Below are 26,743 nucleotides of genomic sequence, written 5' to 3' on the forward strand. Positions count from 1 at the left end.
GATTACAGCGTGTCTGTGAAGTAGTTCGTCAATGATTCACAGGGTATCTATAAAGAGATTCGTCAATGATTAGAGCTCGCCATTGATGAATTACTCCATAACACTTCGTGAATCATTGACGAACTAATCTATAAAATTACTTTTATCTCGCTTCAATTGAAAATTGAATATTTCAATTTTAATCTTTAATTATAAATTGATATAAATATTGTCCAATACTAGTACATATTAATTACAGCATTACCAATAGTTTCTATAGGTATATACTAGTGGATATGATACTGTAATATCAGTTTGTATGATTAAAATTCATGTATGCATGTATTCACATATATGGTATTTACTGAATTTGCTAACATATGTATATATGTATATGGTTGGTACATAATATCATTTTAATATTTATATAAATAACATATTTATCAGAATATATGTATATATATTTGATATAACTTTTAGATTAAAATATAATAATTCATAAATATTTATCTACACATTTGCATGAAGATTTACAAACATAATAAAAAAACCATAGAGATGGGATATGTTAAAGTTATTGTTTATGATATAAATAAATGATTAAAAATAAATATTTATAATTATGGATATAACAATACATGATAGACTTAATGCTTTGCAACAAATTAGTCAACGAAAATTTATTGAAATATTAGATACAATTCCTGGTACAAAAGATTTAATAATAGAACAGAAACTTATAAAAATACTCGATAGCTTTATAGGAGTCACCACACTCAAGTGAGTTACATATATTGATTTTATTATATTTATTCATTAATAATAAATTATTCTTATGGTATTTTATACATATAGACAATATGAAGTTGATAAAATATATAAGTTGGAACAAGGATTGAAACTATCAAATAGTCAACGTATATTTTTGGTGTCTAGTAATTTAATTTCTTGTAAAAGAGTGCTGGATCAAATTCAATCCGAGATATCTCATGTTACATCTCATGTACAAATCTGTCATCATTTATTAGTTGTACCATTTATTCCTACTGTATTGCATACATTAATAGAAGAAGAAGGTCAGTTTTTTATTATATGTTATAATTGAAAAGTTACTGTCTATATTATTTATTTGATGTTTATTCAGGACTCAGTGGATTAATTACAATATATCCATTAAGTTATGAGTTAATACGATTAGATGGAAATGTTTTATCTTTTGAAAATTCAATATTTGCGGACTTATATTATTATAAGGATGGGACTCTTTTACCTGCAATGGCACGTAATTTGTGGTCTTTGTACCTTGTGCTTGGTTCACCCAAACTTATACTGTCTTTTGGAAAATATAGTCAACAAATTTTAAGATTTATTGAATCTATAAAACAATCTGTAAAATCTTGTAAAACGGAAAATGAAATTGGTGCTTTTATTTTAATGGATAGAAATTATGATAAAGTTACTACACTGTTGACACCAGTAACATACTCAAGTTTATTAAATGAAGTTTTCGACATAAATGTGGGTATGATATATACTGGTAAAGCACAAACAAAATTAGATCCTGATAAAGACCAAATATATGGAGAAGTTCGTGACATACCCTGCAGTAACGTTTTCCCAATATTACATGAAAAGACTAAATCACTTAAATGTACTTTTTCTATTTAATATTGATCTTATGACTTCTACTATTTTTACGTCAATAATGACATCTACTGTCTGTTTGATATTAGCTGAACAAGAAGCAATAGAAACGATGAAACTTGCTGAAATGGGACAATATATAACAACAAAATTACAAAAATCAAGAGATATGACACAACAATTGGTTTTTCATATATCAGCTTGTCGAACAATTGTAGACACATTAGGATCCGAGTTTCAAACATTGCAAAGCATTGAAAAATTGATACTTGAACGTAAAGGAAGGAAAGAATGTTTAAACTATATTGAGAGAAATATAGGTAATAAGTATAAGAGCTTTAATCTTTTATAGTAAAATTAAAAATATTTGTTCTTTTCCAGATGAAAATCCATTGAAATGTTTACGTCTTTTGTGTCTCTTATCCATTTGTAATGATGGCATTGTTTCTTCAGATTTACAATCTATTCAGAAATTACACCTTCATGCACATGGTTACAAGAATATTCCATTATTTTATAAATTGCAGAACGTAGGTTTATTAAAAATTAAAACAGACAGTGGTATTAATAGATTAACAGATCAAAGTAATGAATGGACTAGTAATGTACAACGTTTAAAACTTTTACCAAATAATACAAAAATTGAATCAAAAAGTTCTACATGTCCCAGCTATGTTTTTCATAATGCTTATATACCACTTATCGTTAGTATTATGTTTCTTTAAATATTTCAATTCGTAATAAGATAAAAAATTATAGTAATTAATTCTTCCTTTTCAGGCACAAATTTTAAATATCGTCGTGAATCAAGATAAAGAAGTCAAAAATTTCGATGAAATATTAAAATTACCAGATTGTATTATGAATGGTCAGCGTGGTATATTGTCACCAAAAATAATTGTAATCTGTATTATTGGAGGTATCTCTAACGCAGAAATAGCTGCATGTAGACTTATAGAAAAATCAATGGGTATTAAACTTGTTCTCGTAAGTGATAGTATAATAACTGGTAATAAACTTATTGAAAAGATACAAGAAATATGAGATGATCATGTAAAATTATATTTAATTTGAATATTATTTATTAATTTTATATAAAGAATTTCTGGAAAATAAAGTGACATGATTTACCTCATTCGTAATGAACAGTTTTCAAAATTTTATCTTATGTATGCATGCTATAAGTGAACGTAAACAATGTAATAATAATACTACATATTAAACATTCAAGTAAATAATTTTATAATTATATCAATAATTTCGGTTTTCTTCTCGATTACGATCACGATCACGATCGCGTCTCTGTCTTCCCCAATCTTGTCCTTGTCGATTATAATTTTGACGATCGCGAAAGTTTCCTTGATTCCCTCTTGAGAAGAAGTTTCCTAAAATAATATGTATTTATATATTAAAATTAAGTTCTATAATTAACACACAATTATATATTTATGTACATGCCAGAAAATATAGACAATATACATGCTATGTTTAAATACATTACCTTGTTTCATTTCAAAAATACGTTCATTAGAATCTACGAAATTATTCACTTTGTCACTAAGTTGTAATGCAAGTGACTGTAAACGACTAGGTTCACTTCGATGCATTACAACAGTTTCTGTTGGATCATCCAAAGAAGCCTAAAATTACGAATTCCACATTATTTTATAAAATATAAAAGATATACGTACATTTTTAACGTACCATTAACTCTTCATTGATAATCATTTTACTAATGATGGAATGAGCAACTGATCGTTTTAATAGGAACATTTCTGCGAGTTTAGGCATTGAAATAGAATCATAAACATGTGAATATGTAAATAAATAAGTTCTCAATGATTCTTCCTTTATTAATCTTCTTAGCATTGTGCGTACTTTATCAGCTTGGTAAAATAAATCCCAAACCTAAAAACAAAAATGAGATAATACATAATCTATATTTATCAAATCGTAACGATGAAATTACCTTTGCATTCATTTTTTCATTAATGATAAAGTTATTGCAGGCTAACCAATTTCCATTACGCATTGCTTTTGCTGCTGCAACAACATGCTCTCTCATAGATTCTGGTGGTCCGACCAATGATTGACGTTCGCTTGATCTTAATTGTTGATAAAAAGTTTTTGATATCATTCTTCTTCTTGCATCAAATTCATGTGCTAAATATAAATGAGTTATCAAATAAAATAATAATTTTTATAAAAAGAAAAAATATTAATGTATATAAACATACCAGCCATATAAGGAATTTCAATAAGCATTGCAGAAACAAGATAAACACATTCTAAAAGTTCTAAATTAATATGCATGTGAAATGGCATTTGTCTTTGCTTTTCTATTTTTTCTTGTTCTTTACTTCGTTCATGTTGTCGTTGTGGAAGTAAACCTTGTGCTAAAAGTTCTTTTACTTTTCCAGTTACCATAAGGTCAACAAGACAATTATGTGCATCTTTAATATTTGCATGACGAAATGCACACAATCCCAAATGTGCCATTGTACGATTATGTAATATCTGCAAATAATGATTGTTAATCGTAGGAATAATTTTTAATTAATAGATTTTATTTATATACTTATAATCACCTGAGTAGCTGGATCGGAATGTTGAATCGTTTCTTGTAAATGTGACATTAACATAAGATCTCTAGCACGAAACCAATTATCATGATGTGCATGGTGATAAATATGTGAAAGAATGGCTCGTGTCCTCAGTCTATCAGTATTATCATGAGCATAAATATATCTGCAAAGTTTCTCCATTACTTGCACTGATGTAACTACTTCTGATCCAAGTTCCCCCTAAGAGAATTGATTCATTAAATATTTATAATTAATGGTAGGATCTGAAACACTTGAAATCTATATACAAGGTGAAACATCTAACACTTTCATTATTGCATTAATAATAATTTCAATAAAACATATTTCAGATAGAAATTTAATGACTTTGAAAAGTATATATTCTGATGTTATAAGTTTTTTCATGAGTGGACTCGTAAAAATTATGTGAACATTAATTGATGTAACTCTATTCTTTATAAAAATAGTATTAACTCATGTACCTTAACAAATTATTAGTTTAGGAGATATTTTAATTTAAATATTACTGTTACTATTTAATTACTACTATTCTTCCTACATTTTAGTAAAGGTTTATACTTTTTAATAACATTGAAATTAATATATCTCTTAAACTAATGATTTTTCAAAATAAAGAGATTAATATCTTATTATAAAGAATAACATAATGAAAAAGGTCTTCACATACTTTACATTACTTTCATTAATATCATTATTTATGCAAGAGTTTTTAAGCTTCCAATCAAGTTCAAAGTGATTCGAATTGTTACCATATCTACAATACAGACTTGAAGTGATTCAAAGTGTTACAGATCCAATCACTGTTTATATTTATGATATATCAAAATATAATGATGTAGCATTTAAATTAATAATGTTCATAATATACCTCCTTTTGCTTAAGAACATTGGGATCAAATTTATAATATAGGTGTTCAATTTTACGTAGATAAACACGACAAAGTTCTGATACTGTTCCTTGTCTTTCAAGATATTCTTGAACTTTATCTATAATCGATGCAACTTGCTTTTCATCCTTCAATCTATAATGATACATTTTAAAAATATTCATAGCTAAAAATGGTTATTTACTATCGCACTAAGCTTAGCACAATTACCTTTCTACGTATTCATTACTGTGTGGATCACATTCTTTCAATAATTTGGTAAATTCTTCATCAAGTCTTTCTACCAATGTTAAAACACAACCATGCAATTTATATGGAGCGTTTTCATATTCTTCTGCATCTTCTGAGACAGTTTCTGAGATCATCATATCTGATGTATTCAATAACATGTCAAGCATTTCTGTAATACGCTCTAATATTCTATATGTAAAATAGTTTGGAGATTAATAATATATTAATAAAACAATATATCTTAAAAGATTTTCTTATAAAAAATGTACTTACTTAGACCAATACTCTGGCTTCATTGCATCAGATACTTTTGGATTATAATCAAAAATAGATGAAACAATGGAAAATTTAATTTTAACTGCTACAGCTGGTCCAAGATTATGGGCATCAGCAATAGACTGTAGCTCATGTAACAATTCTATTTGTTCACGTCGATCTGTACGTTTTTTTCCACGAGCTGCAATTACTTCAGAGAGTTTCTTTAAAACAGCAGATATATTTATTTCAGCATCTTTCGCAAACATTTTTGGTTTTTCTGAAGGAATAGCTACACCACCCTTGACTGTTTCCCATTCTCCTTCGCCATCATCTTCATCTTTCTTCTTCTTTCGTTCTTTTTCTTTGCGTTCTTTTCTCTGTTCTTTTCGTTTTACTTTATCTTCATCTTCTTCTTTATCTGCAGCTCTAAAAAATCAAGGTATAAGATTCCTTTGTAACTATCAACTAAAGAGAATATAATAATTATTGCTCACTTTTTGATAAAACGTTCTCGATAATTTTGATATTGACCCTCATCATCGCTACTTGTGCTTTCACTCTCTGAATCGCTACCCCAATCAGTTTCACTCTCACTACCATCTTCACCATCAGCCATACTCTTCTATAATATTGTAAATAAAAGTTACATTTTGATCAGATTTTTAAATATGTAATTTTATATCTTTGCTTTGTAAATTGTTAATTACCTTAAATTTGGATATGTCGGGTTCACTAGCTTCTGAACTACCCTTTTTAAATACAAGTGCACTATCTTCTTCTTCTTCTGATTCCACAGCTTCTTCACCTATAATTTTTGTAATAATTATACATGATTAAATTTAGATGAACTTAACAAATTTATAAAAATCTTGCAAAGTGAACCTTTATCATCATCTTCATCATCATCTTGATCTGGATTTTCTCTAAATTTACCAATGTCTTCTTCAAAGTCTTTATTGTATTTACGAAGTTTTTGACGTAAGGAAGTTAATGATTTAGAATTATTTTTAGACATGTTTCTACGTCCTTCACGATCTTCCCATACTTCATTGATGAAATCTTCCATTTCTACTAAACATCTAATATAAAAACGTGGTGTCTGACCACTTTCCTCTTTTGCTATTACAGGTAAAGCTTTTTGATAAGCTCGCATCAAATCTTCAAAACCTTAAGAAAAAATAATGTAATTATATAAGTATAGATATGAATTATAATTCATATTCTATAGAATGATTATAATATCTTTATTAATCCAGATTTTTAGAATAAAAAGTACTTACTAGAAAGCATACTACTCATATCTTTGATTTTTTTATAGTTTCTTATGAGTTTAATAAGATTAGCAATTTCTTCATATCTTTTTTCCTTGGTTGAGCGTACGACACGTTTTGTTTCTTCCTCTTCATCGCTAAACTGTGATAAAATATATTAGAAAATAATTATTATAAAGCAAAATATTATACAAAAACCTATACTTACAGTAAATGCTGTTGTTGGTACTCTTTGAACTTGCTCTTCTTCAGATGTACTATCAGATTCAGAATCTGAACCATTAGCAAAAAATCGACTCATTTTTGAAACTCTGTAATTAATATAATGTTATAAGTATATATAATAATATTATTTTTCCTATAGAATTATTGAATTTATTGATAATAACAATATATATATATATATATATATATATATATATATATATTCATAACATATTTTCAATATTCATATCAATAATTTCTATAAAAAAAAATAAAAAAAAAACAAGATAAAATATCATTTAAAACATATATGGTACAACAATTCTATAATACAAATTTTAATTGTCTATGATACAAATTCTAAGTTCTGTAGTATAAAAGCATGGTATCATAATTTGGTTATAGGAAATTATATAAAGATAACTTGTAAAAATAGATATAAAACATATTTGTAATATAAATATAAGCATAATATATATATTTATAATTTATTTTAATTATCAAATTTACCTATAATGATGAATTAACGTTCACAAAATTACACACGAATAAGCACACTTTTCCGCAACACATATGCGTAAAAAGGAACATGAAAGAAGTAAAATCTGTTTCTAGATATACGATTTCCAGCGCCATCAAGTGTTTCAAATCAAAATGCATAACCGCAAAATTTAAATATTTGTTATGTTTGGTGTTATAGCTATTTACAAAAAAAAAAAATATATATATAAAAACAATAATAACCTAACAAAAAAACTATAATAACCTAACAATATAAAATAAATATATCTCTGTGTGACTATAAAATAAAACATTTATGATAAAAATATATGTTATATGAAACGATATTATCTTATATTTTATTTCTTATAAACTCATACATGTATGTATATACAGAGTGTAAATTAAATTAATCTCCTCGAATATTGGGAAATTTGAATATTAAAAATAAAAAATATATTGAAAATAAAAAATAAAAACACTTTAATATCGGCTTGTTAATAAAAAATCATTTTATTTTATAAGTTTATTTTTATTATTATTATGTAAATATCATAAATAAAATATTAATTTAAAGTTATTGTTATTTTTCAATGACTATATCTAAAATAAGTACAGTTTAATGGCTTCCTCATTTTCTTCTTAACTACATTATCTTTTATTATAAAATGTTGTTCCTTAATACCTCCGTGTACCTCCTTAATTTGCAAGACAATAAATCTTTACTTAATTAATATTTTAAGATCATATAAGACTAAAGGAAGTTAATATTTAATAATCTACTGTAAGAACATGAAAATTAGGAAAGGATTTGTATAAGAAACAACACAATATGTTTGTATCCCAATGGTATACTACAATTCATACAACTTCAAAACATAAATTATGCAGGATTTGATGGTAAACCCATAGACCATGCATCTAACAATTTTTTATCATGGGGGCCAGCTCCTAAACTAAGCATGAGACCAGAAAGATCTCCACGATGACCTCTGCCTCGCATTGCATGAACAACCCTTGCAATACTGTAACAAATTCAAATATATATATATATAAAAAAGAAAAGTTTATATTTAATTTATATATACTTAATAATTTGTGTTTTCTTACTTTGCCCATTCTTTCTGTAAAGCAATAAAGTGTGCCTTAAGAACAGAATTTCCGAGTTTTTCATCTTCCAACGATTTTTCAAGTTTTACTAACAATGTAGGAAGTTTTAATGGGAGTAAACCAGTCCATTTAACTATATGTGATGGTGTATTTTCAACTTTATGTTCATCAGCTATAATATCCAATCTACATACATTTGGAGATGGTAAAGGTACAGCTACAGATGTGTCCACTCCTGAAGAATTATGTTATATGTACTTAATTTCACTGTGCATCAAGAAATTACAATATCTTAAATTATAAAAATTACAAGTTTTATATACCAATAAAATTATATTTATTTAGATCCAGATATTCTACTGCTTGTGTATGTACTCTTCTACATGCTCTTGGTACTAGTGAACTTAACCCATGTAATAATTCAATTCTTTGAGTTTTTGGACCTCTCACCAAAATTTGAATGCCAGTTAAACTAGAGTATAATAATTGTCTGAATTGATCTTTGCCAATTATTTTTTTTAAATTTCTTAGAATAAGAATAGCAGCATTATTTGAAATCTCAGAAAACTCTGATGTTTGAGATTCTTCTGTATTTAAGTTCAAATTTACGGGTAATTTTGTATTAACCAAAGTGAATCCTTCTTCAGTTTCTAAAAAATATGATGTAATTTCATTGTATAATATACATATATGTTTTAACTAAATTTTTTTCATCTATTATACTAACCTATACGATGTTCTAAATTGTAATTAAGTTCTTTATCTAGTAAACTCATTGGTAAAATTTCTATAAAATGTCTAGCACCTGCACTAAGGATCCATACAAGCCACATGTGGATTCTAGAAAAATCTAAAAATATATATCTGTACTTTGTGCAATATAAAGTATTTTTTATACCTGACATAAACATGCTTCTCATTTGTTATACTGCTAAGTGCTCTAACTTGTTTTGTTGAATTATGACAGGAGCCTGAGCTGCTATTTGTTGTAATCAAACGCATTGTTCTTTGTGGGCATTCAGCTTCTTCAATATTGTATTTTCTTTCTGCACAGTCCTGTAATTCTCTAATGACCTCTCTTAGATTATCAATTAAAAATGGCCACATGTTCAATAAAAACTGCTTATCCCTCATAAAAACAATAAAGCTGCACCATCTGCGAAAGCCTCTTGCCTGTAAAAATAATTAAATGTGAATCTGATATTAGAAGAAATTTTATATATCAATATGTTCATATTTATTTTATTTATTACACTTTACTATTAATGTACCTAAGCTTTATCAAGATTAGTAAATGTTTCTTTTGATGATTAAGAAAAATGAAATAAAATCTTTAAACAAAATATGATTTTTAATATACCAAGTGTAACAAAACTATAATATCCAGGTAATAATATTCAGGTAAAATTTCAGGTATAAATTCTTCTTAAGTAGAGAAGGAAAATAGGTTCTATTAATATGGGTTTGGGAATGCTTAATTTATGAGTTATAAGACTTTCAAATATAATCTTAATGTATTCCAGTTATATTGATTTATTGGAATTATGATATGCCCTACTGATATTTTTTATATCAAATATTTGATATATTCATCTCATTCATGAATACAGACATCAGCTTGTCATCTCATAAAATTCCTAGCTTAGAAACTTGCTAAGTATTGTCACAGTTTTGAATATGTATTATTCATTCTAGTGTATTGATGAGATAATGTAAGTACTCAAATAAATGCATTCGTATTTATATATAATAATATTTTTTTTTTAAATTTATAATTTGATAAATGGCAATGCACTAAAATCATAATTGGAAGTCTTATAACTAAAAAATTAAGCATTTTTAGACTCACGTTGATAGAATCTATTCTTCTTTTCTACATATAAGAAATCCATTCCTGAAGTTTTGTCATGTAGTTTTGTTATATCTTGTATATATAATTTGACTTTTAACAGATTATAATATAAAAAACTCTAATATTAAAATGATTTGAATAATTTGTTGTAATAGCTACCAAACATGCTTTTTCGTTGTATAATTCACCTGGGCATCTTTTAATGTAAAAGTACGACTTAAAACATGCCCTCTGTATTCATCTCCAAAATAGCAAACACCTTCTTTGCCTGGATGTACTTCACAACTGAGACTCCTAATAAAATATAATATTTATAATATATATATATTTTAAATGATAAAAAATAATGTAAATATAAACTACCTGATGCATGCATGTTTTAATAAAATTTCAATATCTTGAGTCAATGGTTGTTGAGCAGATAAAAAAGATGTTCTGGTATCATGCTCATTACTCAAGTATTTTAAATTATTAATACTTTGACAACCTTCACATTCTTGTTGTCCTTCATCTATTGTAGTCTGTGCTTGTTTTAATATTTCTTTTGGTCCATAAAATTTTAACTTTTCTGTAGTTTGATTATCATAATTGCGATAAGTTTGCGTTGTAAATATTACTTTAGGTCCATGTATTTCACAAAATGTACATAAGGCAATAGCGGCATTCATCGCTTTATTAAAATCTAAATTTTAGAATTTACAAATTACCTTGGTTATACCAAGATTATAAACGTTCTTTCTTATGACACTTTTTAATGTTTAGCATTATCTGCAAATGATACCTGCAAATATATAAGTGGATAAATGTAGTAATAATTCAAAAAATCTTAAAGTTACCTGAAACATGATAAATTACTGAAATATAATATTTTATTAAACAAATCATTCATAAACAATCATTCATAATGTTATAATATTATTTAGAATAAAATGTCATTGTGGAATACTGAAAGTAAGAAAAATATATTGATAAACATACATACCTATTTCTTTGTCATTGATAAGAGATTAAAATGAAATTTATTTTTTGACCTCTTTCACGTGATACAACGAAACTGATACTAAAGTAGAACACGTGATTAAACACAACTACACTCGTAACTTTTTTAATTGGAACTTATTTATTGTTATTGTCAAATCCCGAGCAAATTAATCCGTTTTTAATTTGAATATCACTATTTTACATAACAATGAAAGTTGAAGTTAACAAATTCAAGTTTTATAACATTCCAAAAGTTTTTAAGCAAAGTATTAAATTCGTCTAATTCTTTACAATTATTATTATATAAATACATAATCTATTAAATTCCGATAAAATGTAATAATGTACAAATTGACTTAGTCGTAACAGATTATAGCTACAAATAGTAGTTTGAAGGTCTGATTTGTGAAAATATAAGAAATGTGTGTATATACATAAATTTCTTAATTTAATATTAGTAAAATTTTAGATGGCAGCATCGTTGTACTTGTTTTATAGTTTCTTAATGATATTAGACAAATTATCAATTGATTTAAGTTTAATGCTTTTTATTTATAATTGATTATTTTTATACAGATTAAATGCTTATAAATATGCTAATACAGATATTATTCTATTATTCCTGTGAAATTTATCTATGAAACTATAAGTTAATTTTGAATTTCAAACGGTAGACGACATATCATTACTATATAACATGATGGCTATGCCACGTTCACTTCCAATTTCTATACAAAGTATGAGACAAAACAATAATTAAAATAACTAAGAGAATACATATCTATATTTCCATACTATGTATACAATTTTTAAATGGTTATTGATATCAAGAAAATAACTAAAAACGACATACAATTAAAAATTCTGCTGTTGGTTACACTGCTGATCGAGTTAATATTGATTAAAGTTAATCGAAGTTGGTCGAAGTGACTCTTACTTTCTTTTATGCCACACACATCTTTTACGATACTAACCGTAATGTAGCAATTTGCAAGCATATAGCATCATAACACAGCATTGAGATGGTAACGTAAGGCCATCGTACACAAAAGTTTGTAAGAATTTAAGCTGTAAACTTAAAATGTAAACTTAAAATAGTTCATAACAAGTTGGTTTAAATGTAAAATTCAACCAATAGTAAACATGAAAAATCGTCTTCCATTTATAAACTTATTTAACCTAGAAATGTTAACAATAAATTTTTCATAATTTACTAACAATTTTGTATTAAATTGCGGATTTTACATAAATATGAAATCTATTTAAATATATGAATATTAGAATCATTTACATTTAATAAGAAATATCTTATGCCATAAACATATGTTTAATTAAAATATTATATTTGTATTTACTTTCTTAATTTAATGTTGATCTGGAAAAAATCTGTAATAAGAATTAGAATAAAATTTATCAATCTTGGTAAAAAATCCAAGTCATGAATATCTTACAAGGAAAAATAGTAAGTTTATATATGTGTAAAGAAAATTATTTTCTAGATCATCCATTAAAGCAAAATACCAAGAGATGATGAAAGAAAAAGGCAGAATATTTGCAGGACTACTGATTGTGATTATGGGGTTGATAGTATTACAGTAAAAAAACTCTCAAATGTGGTTAAATTATTAATGGTGGATACGACCTATTAATCATAGGTACTAATCAAGATTTTTCTCATCTAATTCAAAAAATAAAAGCTGATTCACATATGTTCTTCTGATATATAAATATGATGATTTCAATTTTTAATAAATTATTAGAAAAAGTTAGACCATTTTTAACAAAAAAAAAAATCACAGAACTTTAGTACCTGAAGTTAAGATAATACTTAAGTATAAATTTTTTTAACTTCAGCTGATTCAATACTTTCTAAATTTTTTTCATAAATAAAATATAGTTACTAAATAAAATAAATACAAGCTCACATTTAACCATAAATATAAATTGAAAATGTGTAAATAATGAAATAATTGAAATTTGGAATCTTGTATTTATATGTATAATAAATTTTCAATATAAATACTTATTGAAAATATTTTCTATCATAAATTTCTTTGTTGCAAAATATATAATATTATCTATCATTATGTCAAAACAATATAATTTCCTCGTTATTGCGAAATATATAATAATATATTATATATATTTTATATAAAGAAAAATAATACGAAGAAACAAATCTAAAATATCCCTCTTTTCTTGAACATGACTATGAAGGTGCATGAAGGACATAAAAAGTAAAATATAAAATGCAAAAGTACAACATAAAATAATATGCTATTTAAAATATCAAAATGGTTCATAGCTTTGGTGTCATTTTCATCTACTCAAGAGTTATAAGGTTCATACAAAATTTGTATGATTGCTTGTTGCCGTTTTTGTTTTTCATGTAATGGTAATCTTTCTAATTGATTAACAATTAACTTTGCAAAAATTTCGTCCGAGCTATCAGTCACTTCGGAATTATGATTATCCAGAAGACGTTGGTGCATAGTTTGCCAAAGTAAAATCAAAGAACTTTCTAATTCGACCGAATTATTTTTTTTCTTAAATGGTGGTCTTCGTGAAAATGGCGTTGTTTGAAAAATTGTTGCTGCTGGAGAAGAGGTGGATTCATGCATTGAAAGGATCGAGTTTCTCGTTGATTCATCAGATTTATGAAGATTATGAGGAAGATCCGAAAAATGTCTAAGAGGACCAGTTAAACTTAAGTGACTATTTTTGAGTGATGTCATTGACGAAGAAGCAGGAATAGTGTCTGATATGAAATTTTGTTTGAATGATGTTAAGAAGTTTGCACATGGTTCAATTGGTATTTCATCTATTATATTTGAGAATTGTGAGGTAGTTTTGAAGATTGGAGATTCTGTACTTTTAATAATTGTACTATCCATTGAAAGATTCATTTTTTGGTCGTCTTTTTTAATTGTAGACGAAGAATCAAACAATGAAATACATGTATGTGATTTATTTGCCGTGACTTCTATCCTCTTTGGACGTTTTAAATTTGAGACATTCGTATAAGATCTAAGGAAGATATATAACATTTGATATCAAATATATAGCAATAAAGCAGAACATCGATTTGTATTATTTATTCATAAACTTACCTTCTTCTTTTAATATGATCATTCAGAAATGACATAGTTTCGTAATATATGAAAATATTACGTTGACTAATTCCATTGCCATTCTTTAAATCCAACTCTCTTTGACGTTTTTCTTTTCCGAATCTTTCACGAAGTCTTACCCATCGGATCTGACACTCAGAAACTATAAAAAGATGTATTTTTTTATTGATAAATAATGAAACAAACAAAGAAGATAGAGAACCTAAATATATATTATAATAATTATTAATACACATATATATTAATATAGTATATAATCATCATTTAATAATAATGGTTTTATTTACCTGGTATATTTACTGTTAAGGCTATTTCTTTCCACGAATTTTTTTTCATCAAATGGTTTTTAAAATTAGGATCTTTGTGGTTATAAAGATGTGGATATGCTCTCACAGCATCGATGAGTAGTTCATCACTTTCTTTAACACTTTCATTTTCAAAGTTATCAAACGTATTACAACATTGATTATGATCACTCATTTCTCTAAACAACGTTAATACATAACCTTACTTACTTTTGGTATTAAATTTCAAACTAAAGCGCGTACTATATGATTATTTGTGATTGGTTGTGCAGAAGAAATATATCGTAAAACTTTTATTTTTATGAAAATTTTCGATGTTGTGTTTTAAGTTTTATAGACAAAAGTGGAGTTACGGAAAGCCTAATACTCGATTGAAATTGGTTAATTTCTTTATACTACATTTTACATCCTTATGAAATTTTGACCTATTACTTTAATGGTTAGAAAGACATTAATAACATTATAACCAATGAACGTCCTCTGATAGCCGCAGCGAGAGCCATTACCAATATTGTATGAAAAAGAAGCTCGTCTATCTTAATATCACGTCTAAGAGTAAATGATCGTAGGCTTCTATTTGTAATTGTTTTTCGCTTTTATAAACATTTTGTTATTTGTTCATTTATTCTACATTATATCTTCGACCAATTCATTTATCTTGTAAATATATTAATTTAAGTTCGCTATAAAAAATCATATTATTCCCTTCGCGCTTTAACAAACATTTTACTAGATATAATCCCCGTAGGTTATATATGTTGTTATAAAAGCACTTATTTATAAATGAATTGAGATATTTTAATTTGCACATCTTTCACTAATATAATAATTTAATAATTTACTTTACCATCAAACTTTAAAATGGATCTTCTTCAATTGAGAAATGTAACTTGCTTTTAAATTATGCCTTATAGACTAAGAGGAAGTATAGAAAAATTGTCTTATATTCTTTTTTTTATAGTTTCGAGACTTTCTTCTTGTATATAATCAAATATCAGAGACTTGCTTCAAGAGATGTGCCGATACATTCCTTACTAGAGAAATAACTTCTAACGAGGTATAATCAATAGTAATATATCTTAAAAATTTAATCATATTGTAATGTGTCTTTCATTTTAATCATATTGTAATGAAATCTTTAGAAGTGTGTTAAAAACATATTTTTTATTTACAGGATTTATGTATAAAAAATTGTACAGAGAAGCATATACATGCAAATCACAAAATTATGGAATTATATATGGAAATTCAACCTATTCTAGTTCGTAAAAGAATAGAAGAATTGAATAATCAAGCAGCAATAATGGCACAATCAGAAGATGAACAGAAAGTAGGAACAGCTATATCATAAATTATAATAATATGTTTATTTCTATAAGAAATTGTACTTTCTTTACTTACCATATTTATCCATATCTTCACTAAGATTTTTAATATCAAATTTAAATAAAACAAAAATTTCATTGCTTTGAATAGGAAAAATATTTATGAAATTTAAAATACTGTATTTATATAGTAATATGCATTCTAATTAAAATTAAATTTAAGATTAATATTTACATCAATAATAATTATAATACAATAACAAACTTATCAGATCATTATGACTGTCATATTTAAAAAAAATTACAGATTATATAAGCATTGATTTATTAAGAATTTGTATACACATAATATACACACACAATAACATTATAATTAGGAACATACTAGATAGAACGTTTCAAATTTGATAATTATCTCTTTTGGTACTTCAAATTTTGAAAAAAACTATTAGAAAATTGTCTTCTTTATATGCAAATAAATAATTATATTTTATAATTTCAGTTTATACATGAAAAACACAAGTAATGTGTAAAACACATGATCTTGCAAAGTAGAATATGCTTTTTATATATAATTGTTAACAAAATATAATTGCATTTGTTTTATGAAAATTTGATAAGTTAAAATAGAGGCTATGAATAATAATTTTATTTCTATTTTATTGCATAATGTGTAATTTGAAGCCAAAAAAGAGGCAATCACTGAATCTGAAACACACTTTACACAAACTACGTTTCTTCTTACATATAAAAAAATTATTAAGCCGTATATTGTTTCCATGTAAATTATTTCATACAGTCACCTAGAAATTTATTAGCTAGTAACTGCTTTCATATGCATTTATATATAGCAACTTTTACATATCTCCTAAACTATTGATAATTTAAAGTTATATCTGGAATGGTTTTAACAATAATTAAATTATTATTAATATTAAAACGTTATTTTTCACATTCTCCACAATGAATAAGCATAAAACATATTAAATAAAATATCTATAATATAATATACTAAAGCAGAATTATACACTACTTATAATTATGATCTTTCATAATCAATCATCAAACATTGTGTACTTCTTGTATACATTTCGTGTAACATTGGTTTACATACATTTTGCATACTTGATGTAGTCATTATATATCATATTTGCTTCAGAAGATTCAACTTGAAAAATTTTTAATATCGCATTAATGATCATAAGATAATCTCCTCTAATAAAACAGATTTTATTTTTTTATGTTAATATCTACATTTAAGCATGTGCAAATAATCAAAAGTATAGGAATATAACAATATAACAAGCATAACAATCTAATGTTATATTACCAGAATGATTTCCTTAAAATATAATGATAAAATTATATTATATTTTGAGTTATTCGTATCATAAATAATTATGCAAAATTGTAAAAAATAATAAAATTAAATATGTTAATGTAAGTATATTGCTAATTAGAATAATACTAAATTTGACTAGCTTGTAGAATAAATTATTTATTATATCTGCTTTCAACATGTAAAAAAGAAATTAATTATTCAATATTTATTTACATATAATTATTTCTTTATGATAGATACTTAGGAAGATATTTATATTGTACTTCAAAAAATTTATCAAAGTTACTTTTTCAATGTTTTAATCGATAATAATTCTATAAATTTTATAAATAATAAATATATTAGAAAAAAATGTTTGTCTTTTATTATTATTCAAAGTATATTGGAATTTATTGATTAAGATTGTCATCTTATAACAACTTCGATTGTTTTTTTCTTTCTTTCTTTTTTTTTTTTTTTTTGAAAATCAAAAACTGATCAAATTATTTAGATTAAATTATATAGTATTTATGATAATGTTATTAACTAATTAATAGTTATTCCCCTGTAAGTAGTAATATGTATCATATTAATAGACAATTTCTTTCTATTATATGAACTGAAAAAATAAAATATTAACAAGCTATTTAATATTACTTTTAACACATTTTATAAATTTTATATATATTAATTTATCAGAATAATTTTTATATACATGAAAATTTCACTAAGAAGTTGAAGACATACAAAATTAAACATACATTGACTTAAAAAAGTTAAAAGCATTAAATATTTGTCATGATCCTTTAACAGATCTTTTTCTTATTATTTTAAGCACTGCCCAAGCAATTCTATAATTAACCCTATAAACTCCAAAAACAAAAGAAAATATTAATTTTAAATTTAATTGGAAAAGTTTGATTAAGTATCATTTTTTATTATATTATAATATAATTGTATATTTGTAATACATATTAGATAAATAAAAAATATATTAAATAAGTAAATAAATTAACAATAAAAAAATTTCTGAAGTTTTTAGGGTTATTATTAGTAGTACTTAATACCTTCTTGAAAACAAATATCCAGCAACTTCTTTCATTAAGGAGAATATGATATATACGTGATTGTAAATATCAGATTTGATATCTCCATTAATAAGAAAAATAGGTGGGACATCTATTTTCAAAAAGATGCATAGACACTAAATGTGGTTTTTTATGACTTAGTACAGAGAAACTATAATCAATACAATTCAGTCTGTCATTTTTACATCATATAATACATTTTTCTGATTTATAAATGATTTAAACTGATAAAATATGTACGGCAGCTCAATATGTACGAATAACTATCCTGATATTTAGGAATCCTACCTTTACTGTATGTTGTGTTAAAGGAGATTCGTATGGACGAATGCATTCTTTTATATTCTTCATGATCTTCAAATACACATTATCAAAGACTACTGTTCTAACCATGATGGTAAAGATGAATTTGGAGATTTAACTTTAATATTAAATTGTTTAAGCGTTGCTTCTAATGCAGTTTGATTCCCAGAGAAATAAGCAGATACTGCATTATGAAATAGGAGTAACTGTTTATGCATTACCTTAATCTAAAAGAAAAAAACTTTTAAATAATAATCCATAATAAATATATGATTAAATATTTAATAAATTTAAACATACTCTGTTTTCATCTAAAAACTTTAGTTTAATTGAAACATCAGAACGTAATTTTTCAAAATTTTGTTTGTGTTCTTCATAATTTAACTGTGCTTCTTCTAATCTAGCTGCATTATTTCCATCCGACTTTATAGCCTGTGCTAGTGTTTCAAGATCTGTTCTGTATGCATCGTATTCAATTCTGTTACATAATAAAACACATTCATTATATACAGATGCATATTATTTTGCAGTTTTATTTTAATGTAAAAATATTTCTTTTAAAATGTTATCTTTCTTACCGTGCTATTTCATACTGACGTACTGTTAGTAAAGTATCTTCAATAGTCTTGTTGCAAAGAGTATTTACAGAAGATACAAAGAAATTCAAAGCCCCTAGCAGTGTTTCCCCATTTTTAGTCAAATTTCTTTGTGTTTCTGAATTATACAAAAATTCTTCTTGTAACTCAGGTGATTTTTGTGCTAATTCAGAAAATGCTTCTCCTAAAGCATGTTGAGTTTGTACCACATGATGGAAATGAGAGGCTAAAGCCCGAGATAATCTTAAGATATTGCAATATTTCCTTTGAGTATCTCGTAATAATTCAATTTGACTCTCAAGTTCTAGAAATATTTAATCCATAAAATTATATTTTATAATACATTATACATATTACAGTTTAATATTATTGTAAATTATACATAAATTGTATTATATTAAAATAATTTTTAAATAACTTACGTGTAAAAAAGAAGTACTTATTTAAAAAGAAATTAATCAAAGTAATATTTAAAAATTTGTATCAATTTTATCAATTTATTTAATTGATAAAAACTTACCAGAATCAACGGTACGTGATGTTTTCCCAAGTTTTTCATACATAAGTTGTTTAGTACATTTATATGTAGAAATACTCCAATTTTTAATACTTTCAATTTTACTTTGAGCTGTACGCATTGTTTGTGTATCTCCATTTTGAATAGGTGTGTTTGGAGATACATTCACTGCTGTTAAAAAATTAGTATCAAATTTATTTCTAAATCAAATATTATAATCATCTTTATATGATTAACAATTATTTACTATTATATACTTAAATAATTAATATAATAAAAATATTATAGCAAATAATATGTACATACATGTTTGTGGCACCGAGCTACCTACAGTTAAATTTATGGTAGCTGGTCTAGGTAAATTATCTCCACTACAATTATTTGGAACATGTGGTGGAGGTGTTCCAGAATGAACAGCACTATCGCTCTCATTTAAAGAAGGAGCATCTTTTAACATTTCATGAATGCTTCTTTCCATTACACTTGATGTTACAGTAATCTGTGACATCTCACTTAAAAAATATACATATAGTTAATTTATAGAATTGTCCATATCATAACAAATTAATCAATTTCTTATCATGCTTTTAATTCTATTATTTTATACAATCATATTTAAAAGAAACAAGACATATTAGAATAAAATGATAATCACAAAAAGTTATCCTAAAATATTTTTTGACAATTGTTTAAAATTATATTTGATTATTTTGAATTAATATTTTGAATTAATATTTTATATTATTTACATAGAAAATTAGTTTACATAATGCATAGTGGAATACTTACAAAAATTTTCTTTATTATTCGTGACTATTTTTAGAACATAAAAAATTTTTAATTCTTTACTGACTCAATCTACGTACACATTACCTCCATTAAACTATTTCAAGTGATTGGCAACGAATTAAGAGCGAAACATGAACGAAATAGATGTAAATACTGAACCATTCATAGCGGAGACGCCACGAAGTAAAAAATTGTCTTGTTAGTAGATAACAATAATAAAAGTACTATTTTATTATCATATTAAAAACTATAGACTATTGCAAATTAAGTAATTATTTATATTTAACATTGAGATATAAAATATTATTATATTTTGTAATAGTAATATTATATCAATCATAAAAGTTGGTAAGCCTGACAGTTAGACCGATTCCAATCGATCTGGACTCCTCTCTATATATGATTTCAGTATAATTTTCTATTTGCTTTAACTTGATAAAGAATTGGTTAAAAACCAATTATTATATAAAATTACCTGAAATATTTATTACATCTTTTTCTATCTTTTAATGATATAACATTATAGTATAATAGCTGCATTAAAAAGTTTACTCATTTAGGAAATGAATTTTACCCAGTTATTTTTATATACATTCACACAAGTTTTCGATGAATCACTCATTCCCGCCAACGATGTTGCCGCCCCTTATAACAGTATACAGTTGGTAAGCAACGCTCGTGCCAGGAAAGAAGCTCTGCTAACGTGCGGTACACGTTTTTTTTTTTTTATCTTTTTTTTTTATTTTGACAATTTTTAAACAAGTCCACTGCCACGTGATACGGAAGTGCTGCGATAAACAGTGTTCGTCATGATCTAGCAACATAATCAGAACATTTGATATAGTTATCATTTGTATTATTGTTTATTTAAGCAAATACAGTTGTTTATTGATAAGATTTTATTTGTGTTATCACGCAATTTTTTCCATTTTTTTCTATCGTGTTGTGAACACCCGGTCCAAAGTCGTTTATTCTCGTCGAGATTCTTTTATGCTGTGCATATGAAATATAAACAAAAGATTAACCTAAAGTGAATTAAAAGTTTTCTTAATAAAAATAAAATATGTCCGAGTCAGAAGGAAGTAATTTTTCCGATAATGAAAGTGATCATGGGGGTGAAGGTAGCGAAAGCGATCAAGAAGAAAATCGTAGTGTTTCACGCAGTAGAAGCCCTTCCAGGTCACCTTCGAGAAGTCTCTCTAGATCTCGATCACACTCTAGATCAGGATCAGGGTAAACAGTGTTTTTTTTCTAAATGGAAATTCATATAATGTTTTGTTTTAATTTCTTTCTATTTACCATCTTTGAACATTTAGATCAGAAGATGGAGATGCAAAAGCTGATGAAGCTGAGGAAGTTAGATCTGGTGACGAAGAGATAGTAGAACCAGAAGAAGAACCAGAAGGTAAAATACTTTGAGTATTTGCGATATATTATATAGCAAATGAAAGTAACAATAATATTCTATGATTATAGGTGAAGATCTGGATGGTAGTAGCGAGTATGATGAAGAGGAAGAGGAAGAAGATGATGATAGACCTAGAAAGAAAAAAAAAAAAGATAGATTTGGTGGATTTATTATTGATGAAGCTGAAGTAGATGATGAAGTTGAAGATGACGAAGAATGGGAAGAAGGAGCTCAAGAAATTGGTATTGTAGGGAACGAAGTAGATGAATTAGGACCTACTGCAAGAGAAATTGAAGGAAGACGTAGAGGCACTAATCTCTGGGAGTAAGTTTTAATATTTAATATATTAGAAAATGATAACGTATATTTTATAAATTATACTAATTCCTCATTATAATTAATTATAACTAATTTATATTAGTTCTCAAAAAGAAGATGAAATAGAAGAATATTTGAGGAAGAAATATGCAGATGAATCTGCAGCTGTTCGTCACTTTGGTGATGGAGGTGAAGAGATGAGTGATGAAATTACTCAACAAACTTTACTCCCTGGAGTTAAAGATCCAAATCTCTGGATGATAAAATGCCGTATTGGGGAAGAAAGAGCAACTGTACTTTTATTAATGCGAAAATTTATTACATATCAGTTCTCTGGTATCATATATTCTTCAGTTGTTTTCTATTCTAATATAATTAACTATATTTCTTAATGAATTTTATTCATATTTTTTTTTGTAGGAGAACCACTTCAAATCAAATCAGTTGTTGTACCTGAAGGTGTAAAAGGTTATATTTATATAGAAGCTTACAAGCAACCACACATAAAAGCTGCTATTGAAAATGTAGGAAATTTAAGAATGGGTATATGGAAACAGCAGATGGTACCAATTAAAGAAATGACTGATGTATTAAGAGTTGTGAAAGAACAAACAGGATTAAAGGCTAAACAGTGGGTCAGATTGAAAAGAGGAATTTATAAAGATGATATCGCACAGGTAGATTATGTTGATTTAGCACAAAATCAAGTGCACTTAAAGTTACTGCCAAGAATAGATTATACCCGGCCTCGAGGTGCTTTAAGAACTGCACAAAGCGAATCTGAGGCTTTAAAAAGAAAAAAGAAAAGAAGACCACCTGCTAAACCATTCGATCCAGAAGCAATTCGAGCTATTGGAGGAGAAGTTACCAGCGATGGAGATTTCTTAATTTTTGAAGGCAATAGATATAGTAGAAAAGGGTAAGTACATTTTTTCTAGTTTCTATTATCTCTAATATTACATCTCTTTTTTAAAATAATGATTTTTTCCCAGATTCCTCTATAAAAATTTCACGACAACTGCTATTATATCAGAAGGTGTAAAGCCAACTCTTTCCGAGTTAGAGAGATTTGAGGAAGCACCCGAAGGCATCGAGATAGATTTAAGCGGAACTCCAACAACAGGAGTACCTGCTGGAAAAGAGGATCAAGCAGTGACACATTCCTTCAGTAATGGAGATAATGTAGAAGTATGCGAAGGTGAATTGATAAACTTGCAAGGCAAGATTGTTTCGATAGATGGAAACATGATAATGGTCATGCCAAAACATGAAGAGCTAAAGGAGGCTTTAGAATTTCAATCATCAGAATTGAGAAAATACTTTACAATGGGTGATCATGTAAAAGTAAGTAAACATTTTGTATTATAATCGGTAAAATATAATCATAGAAAAATAAAGTATGTTTCAATTTACAGGTAGTAGCGGGACGATACGAAGGTGATACAGGTTTAATCGTTAGAGTCGAACAAAATAGAGTAGTTTTGTTCTCTGATTTATCGATGCATGAACTGGAAGTGCTTCCAAGAGATTTACAATTATGTTCGGATATGGCAACTGGTGTTGATAGTTTAGGCCAGTTTCAATGGGGTGATTTAGTTCAACTTGATGCTCAAACAGTCGGTGTTATAGTTCGTCTTGAGCGTGAAAATTTCCATGTTCTTTCTATGCATGGCAAAGTGATTGAAGCTAGACCACAAGGACTTACGAAGCGTCGAGAGAATAGAAATGCGGTAGCTTTGGATTCTCAACAAAATCCTATACAAAAAAAAGATATTGTTAAAGTAATTGATGGGCCACATGCAGGAAGAGGTGGTGAAATAAAACATCTTTATAGAAGTTTTGCATTTTTACATTCAAGAATGTTTGTTGATAATGGAGGCATATTCGTTTGTAAAACAAGACATCTACAACTTTCTGGTGGAAACAAATCTGCTATTACATCTGTATCTTCAATCTCGGGTTTCATGTCACCAAGAATTGCCTCGCCAATGCATCCGAGCGGGTTAGTGTCATGTTTTTGTTGTCTTCTTTTTATTTATTTAGTATATTTTCAATACACGATAAATATACTTTTTTTTTATGTATATATAGAGGAGGTATGGGACGAGGAGGAAGTGGCGGTAATAGAGGTAGAGGTCGCGGTGGAAGTATAAGAAGAGACAGAGAGTTAATAGGAACGACTATAAAAATAACTGGCGGACCGTATAAAGGAAACGTAGGCATAGTTAAAGATGCTACGGAAACTACTGCGCGTGTAGAACTACATTCGACGTGTCAAACGATATCCGTGGACAGATCTCACATTGCAAACGTTGGAGTACCGACGAAAGACGGTGGTTTCAGCAGTTACAGTCGTACACCAGCGTACACGGCTGGTGGACAAACACCAATGTATGCAAGAGATGGATCCAAAACTCCTATGCATGGATCTCAGACGCCTATGTACGAAAGTGAGTCATTTACAATTACGCTTGAAATTTGTTCAGAATCTAGTATTTAGGAATAATCGATTATATTTCTATTACAGATGGATCACGTACTCCTCATTATGGTTCTATGACGCCATCTCATGATGGTTCACGGACACCTGGTCAATCAGGTGCATGGGATCCTACAGTCACTAATACACCGGCGAGAACAAACGATTTTGATGGTTACAATATAGAAGAAGCCGGTTCACCTGGATATGGACCCGGCTATCCTCCTACCGGTGGTCCATTCACTCCTCAAACACCTGGTACTATGTATGGATCTGAACAAAGTTTCAGTTCGTATCAACCTAGTCCAAGTCTTGCGGGAAGTGCAACTGCGAGTCCAAGTCCTGCGGGCTATGTCGCTACACCGTCCCCAAATGGAACTGGATATACTACGAGTCCACATGGAGCATTTGCTACTCCATCACCAATGAGTTATAGTCCCATGACACCAGGTAAAACACACAATACATATGTTATTTAATACTTCCTAAGTGTCATGAGTGTCCTGTTTCATTGAATGATACATTTTGTGTCCGTTGTAGGAGTCCCTGGAAGTCCGTACAATCCACAAACTCCTGGAGCATGTTTAGATACTGGAGTTACATCTGGAATCATTAATAATAGCGAATGGCACACAACAGACATAGAAGTACGTGTTCGCGGTTCTCATCCGGATCCTGCACTCGCAGGACAGCAAGGTGTTATACGAGGAATTTCTGTGAGTATATTAAACATAGTTTCATTCGTAATATTTAATAAAATTTTAATTATTCAAATAATTTCTTACCAATCAGGCCGGTATGTGTGCCGTATTTCTACCCGTGGAAGACAGGGTCGTAAATTTGGTCTGCGATCAATTAGAACCAGTAGTACCTTCGAGAGGAGACCGAGTGAAAGTTATTATAGGCGAAGAGCGAGAAGCCGTAGGCACATTACTTTCGATCGACAATCAAGAAGGTGTAGTGAAATTGAATACCGATGAGGTGAAGATGTTGCATTTGCGGTTTTTGTGTAAAATGAAATCCTCATAATTCTTTCATTTGTCTCTATACATTTATAAATTATACATACTTAAAAATATTTCTGATTATAAAGATGTATATACATCTGGATTGAACACACAATTGAATCATTAGAAATTATAATTTCTGATATTTAATTGTTGGCATATACTGTGATTTGTGATAACTGACAGATTGTGTGATATAAGTATATACTCTATACATGTAGATAAATACACGTATTTTTTTAAGGATTAAAAATTATTAATTGTCATAATGTAATGTAAAATGTAACATAAGAATTATATAATTAATGTAAATATTTCAAGGAATTTTATCCTTTAGATACTTAACATTCTAATTGTTATTGCTAAATGCAATTCTTCTTGTTTTAATCTGGTATAATTTGCTAGTAGCATCACATGGCATTTATAATTCAGCAAAAAAATGATATGAAGTATATAAGTAGGAGATGATGAATTTATACTTCAATAATATTAATTAATTAATTTACTTTTAATTTGTACATTTGTAAATACGTTTACATTTATAGTTTTAAATATAACGTGCTAGTAAAACAAATGTTCTTTCATTTATATGTTTTCAATCTCTTCCAATTTTATATCTAAATTAGATTAAA

General features: G+C 27.1%; 7 protein-coding genes and 1 long non-coding RNA gene across 10 annotated transcripts; 4 read left to right on the top strand and 4 right to left on the bottom strand.

The window, feature by feature from the left end:
• Positions 1-111: 111 nt before the first annotated feature.
• LOC122634031 (vacuolar protein sorting-associated protein 33B) lies at positions 112-3,120 on the top strand. Its single transcript, XM_043822589.1, has 7 exons — positions 112-376; positions 460-759; positions 835-1,055; positions 1,124-1,630; positions 1,713-1,943; positions 2,005-2,327; positions 2,404-3,120. Exons 2-7 carry the CDS (start codon positions 602-604, stop codon positions 2,665-2,667), a joined length of 1,704 nt encoding a protein of 567 aa, XP_043678524.1. The 5' UTR covers positions 112-376; positions 460-601; the 3' UTR covers positions 2,668-3,120.
• On the bottom strand, positions 2,665-7,709 carry LOC122634030 (eukaryotic translation initiation factor 3 subunit C). Its single transcript, XM_043822588.1, has 15 exons — positions 7,591-7,709; positions 7,085-7,187; positions 6,886-7,018; positions 6,488-6,772; positions 6,313-6,410; positions 6,100-6,227; positions 5,621-6,031; positions 5,327-5,536; positions 5,098-5,251; positions 4,212-4,427; positions 3,861-4,140; positions 3,593-3,786; positions 3,328-3,531; positions 3,125-3,263; positions 2,665-3,008 (listed from the first exon to the last, which is right to left on the bottom strand). Exons 2-15 carry the CDS (start codon positions 7,175-7,177, stop codon positions 2,875-2,877), a joined length of 2,679 nt encoding a protein of 892 aa, XP_043678523.1. The 5' UTR covers positions 7,178-7,187; positions 7,591-7,709; the 3' UTR covers positions 2,665-2,874.
• Positions 7,710-8,416: 707 nt separating this feature from the next.
• LOC122634102 (folliculin) lies at positions 8,417-11,957 on the bottom strand. Of its 2 annotated transcripts, none has more exons than XM_043822694.1 (8): positions 11,526-11,957; positions 10,907-11,311; positions 10,732-10,837; positions 9,590-9,864; positions 9,419-9,531; positions 9,015-9,341; positions 8,692-8,926; positions 8,417-8,606 (listed from the first exon to the last, which is right to left on the bottom strand). In XM_043822694.1, the coding sequence occupies exons 2-8, from the start codon at positions 11,209-11,211 to the stop codon at positions 8,465-8,467; spliced, it is 1,503 nt and encodes a 500-aa protein (XP_043678629.1). In that variant the 5' UTR covers positions 11,212-11,311; positions 11,526-11,957; the 3' UTR covers positions 8,417-8,464. The 2 variants fall into 2 exon arrangements, with proteins under 2 accessions (XP_043678629.1, XP_043678628.1); XM_043822693.1 differs by having other exon boundaries at positions 10,907-11,324.
• A 104-nt stretch (positions 11,958-12,061) lies between these two features.
• Positions 12,062-13,179, top strand: LOC122634107. Its single transcript, XR_006328309.1, has 2 exons — positions 12,062-12,579; positions 13,024-13,179. It is a non-coding gene; the product is annotated as an uncharacterized LOC122634107 (long non-coding RNA).
• Positions 13,180-13,602: 423 nt separating this feature from the next.
• On the bottom strand, positions 13,603-15,515 carry LOC122634104. Its single transcript, XM_043822695.1, has 3 exons — positions 14,943-15,515; positions 14,635-14,797; positions 13,603-14,551 (listed from the first exon to the last, which is right to left on the bottom strand). Exons 1-3 carry the CDS (start codon positions 15,133-15,135, stop codon positions 13,852-13,854), a joined length of 1,056 nt encoding a protein of 351 aa, XP_043678630.1. The 5' UTR covers positions 15,136-15,515; the 3' UTR covers positions 13,603-13,851.
• On the top strand, positions 15,503-16,338 carry LOC122634106 (mitochondrial import inner membrane translocase subunit Tim10 B-like). 2 transcript variants are annotated; one of them, XM_043822699.1, is made up of 4 exons: positions 15,503-15,620; positions 15,709-15,845; positions 15,922-16,017; positions 16,135-16,338. In XM_043822699.1, exons 2-4 carry the CDS (start codon positions 15,822-15,824, stop codon positions 16,309-16,311), a joined length of 297 nt encoding a protein of 98 aa, XP_043678634.1. In that variant the 5' UTR covers positions 15,503-15,620; positions 15,709-15,821; the 3' UTR covers positions 16,312-16,338. The 2 variants fall into 2 exon arrangements, with proteins under 2 accessions (XP_043678634.1, XP_043678632.1); XM_043822697.1 differs by having other exon boundaries at positions 15,522-15,845.
• Positions 16,339-16,586: 248 nt separating this feature from the next.
• LOC122634105 (arfaptin-2) lies at positions 16,587-21,197 on the bottom strand. Its single transcript, XM_043822696.1, has 6 exons — positions 20,900-21,197; positions 20,417-20,622; positions 20,114-20,281; positions 19,576-19,897; positions 19,298-19,475; positions 16,587-19,224 (listed from the first exon to the last, which is right to left on the bottom strand). Exons 2-6 carry the CDS (start codon positions 20,616-20,618, stop codon positions 19,072-19,074), a joined length of 1,023 nt encoding a protein of 340 aa, XP_043678631.1. The 5' UTR covers positions 20,619-20,622; positions 20,900-21,197; the 3' UTR covers positions 16,587-19,071.
• A 396-nt stretch (positions 21,198-21,593) lies between these two features.
• Positions 21,594-26,678, top strand: LOC122634359 (transcription elongation factor SPT5-like). Its single transcript, XM_043823226.1, has 11 exons — positions 21,594-22,132; positions 22,216-22,304; positions 22,376-22,631; positions 22,729-22,961; positions 23,046-23,544; positions 23,618-23,969; positions 24,041-24,627; positions 24,717-25,075; positions 25,153-25,554; positions 25,645-25,820; positions 25,897-26,678. Exons 1-11 carry the CDS (start codon positions 21,963-21,965, stop codon positions 26,131-26,133), a joined length of 3,360 nt encoding a protein of 1,119 aa, XP_043679161.1. The 5' UTR covers positions 21,594-21,962; the 3' UTR covers positions 26,134-26,678.
• Positions 26,679-26,743: the final 65 nt, after the last annotated feature.

Source organism: Vespula pensylvanica, chromosome 14 (genome assembly GCF_014466175.1).
Source record: "Vespula pensylvanica isolate Volc-1 chromosome 14, ASM1446617v1, whole genome shotgun sequence".
Classification (NCBI taxonomy): Eukaryota; Metazoa; Arthropoda; class Insecta; order Hymenoptera; family Vespidae; genus Vespula; species Vespula pensylvanica.

Excerpts from the sequence above, each read along its gene's own strand:
- LOC122634030 (XM_043822588.1), bottom strand. The coding sequence starts at position 7,177 with ATGAGTCGATTTTTTGCTAATGGTTCAGATTCTGAATCTGATAGTACA. Across the intron at positions 4,428-5,097 it reads ATGTTCTTAAGCAAAAGGAG|GGGGAACTTGGATCAGAAGT; the intron begins GTATATTATGAA and ends CAATTCTCTTAG. Across the intron at positions 4,141-4,211 it reads ATTCCGATCCAGCTACTCAG|ATATTACATAATCGTACAAT; the intron begins GTGATTATAAGT and ends CATTATTTGCAG.
- LOC122634105 (XM_043822696.1), bottom strand. The coding sequence starts at position 20,618 with ATGTCACAGATTACTGTAACATCAAGTGTAATGGAAAGAAGCATTCAT. Across the intron at positions 19,898-20,113 it reads ATCACGTACCGTTGATTCTG|AACTTGAGAGTCAAATTGAA; the intron begins GTAAGTTTTTAT and ends AAATATTTCTAG. Across the intron at positions 19,476-19,575 it reads CGTCAGTATGAAATAGCACG|AATTGAATACGATGCATACA; the intron begins GTAAGAAAGATA and ends ATTATGTAACAG.
- LOC122634106 (XM_043822699.1), top strand. The coding sequence starts at position 15,822 with ATGGATCTTCTTCAATTGAGAAAT. Across the intron at positions 15,846-15,921 it reads ATCTTCTTCAATTGAGAAAT|TTTCGAGACTTTCTTCTTGT; the intron begins GTAACTTGCTTT and ends TTTTTTTTATAG. Across the intron at positions 16,018-16,134 it reads GAGAAATAACTTCTAACGAG|GATTTATGTATAAAAAATTG; the intron begins GTATAATCAATA and ends TTTTATTTACAG.
- LOC122634102 (XM_043822694.1), bottom strand. The coding sequence starts at position 11,211 with ATGAATGCCGCTATTGCCTTATGTACATTTTGTGAAATACATGGACCT. Across the intron at positions 9,865-10,731 it reads TTACATTAAAAGATGCCCAG|GCAAGAGGCTTTCGCAGATG; the intron begins GTGAATTATACA and ends TTATTTTTACAG. Across the intron at positions 9,532-9,589 it reads GAGAAGCATGTTTATGTCAG|AATCCACATGTGGCTTGTAT; the intron begins GTATAAAAAATA and ends AGATTTTTCTAG.
- LOC122634359 (XM_043823226.1), top strand. The coding sequence starts at position 21,963 with ATGTCCGAGTCAGAAGGAAGTAATTTTTCCGATAATGAAAGTGATCAT. Across the intron at positions 22,133-22,215 it reads CACTCTAGATCAGGATCAGG|ATCAGAAGATGGAGATGCAA; the intron begins GTAAACAGTGTT and ends TTGAACATTTAG. Across the intron at positions 22,305-22,375 it reads ACCAGAAGAAGAACCAGAAG|GTGAAGATCTGGATGGTAGT; the intron begins GTAAAATACTTT and ends CTATGATTATAG.
- LOC122634031 (XM_043822589.1), top strand. The coding sequence starts at position 602 with ATGGATATAACAATACATGATAGACTTAATGCTTTGCAACAAATTAGT. Across the intron at positions 760-834 it reads ATAGGAGTCACCACACTCAA|ACAATATGAAGTTGATAAAA; the intron begins GTGAGTTACATA and ends TTATACATATAG. Across the intron at positions 1,944-2,004 it reads CTATATTGAGAGAAATATAG|ATGAAAATCCATTGAAATGT; the intron begins GTAATAAGTATA and ends GTTCTTTTCCAG.
- LOC122634104 (XM_043822695.1), bottom strand. The coding sequence starts at position 15,135 with ATGAGTGATCATAATCAATGTTGTAATACGTTTGATAACTTTGAAAAT. Across the intron at positions 14,798-14,942 it reads CTTAACAGTAAATATACCAG|TTTCTGAGTGTCAGATCCGA; the intron begins GTAAATAAAACC and ends ATCTTTTTATAG. Across the intron at positions 14,552-14,634 it reads GATCATATTAAAAGAAGAAG|ATCTTATACGAATGTCTCAA; the intron begins GTAAGTTTATGA and ends TATCTTCCTTAG.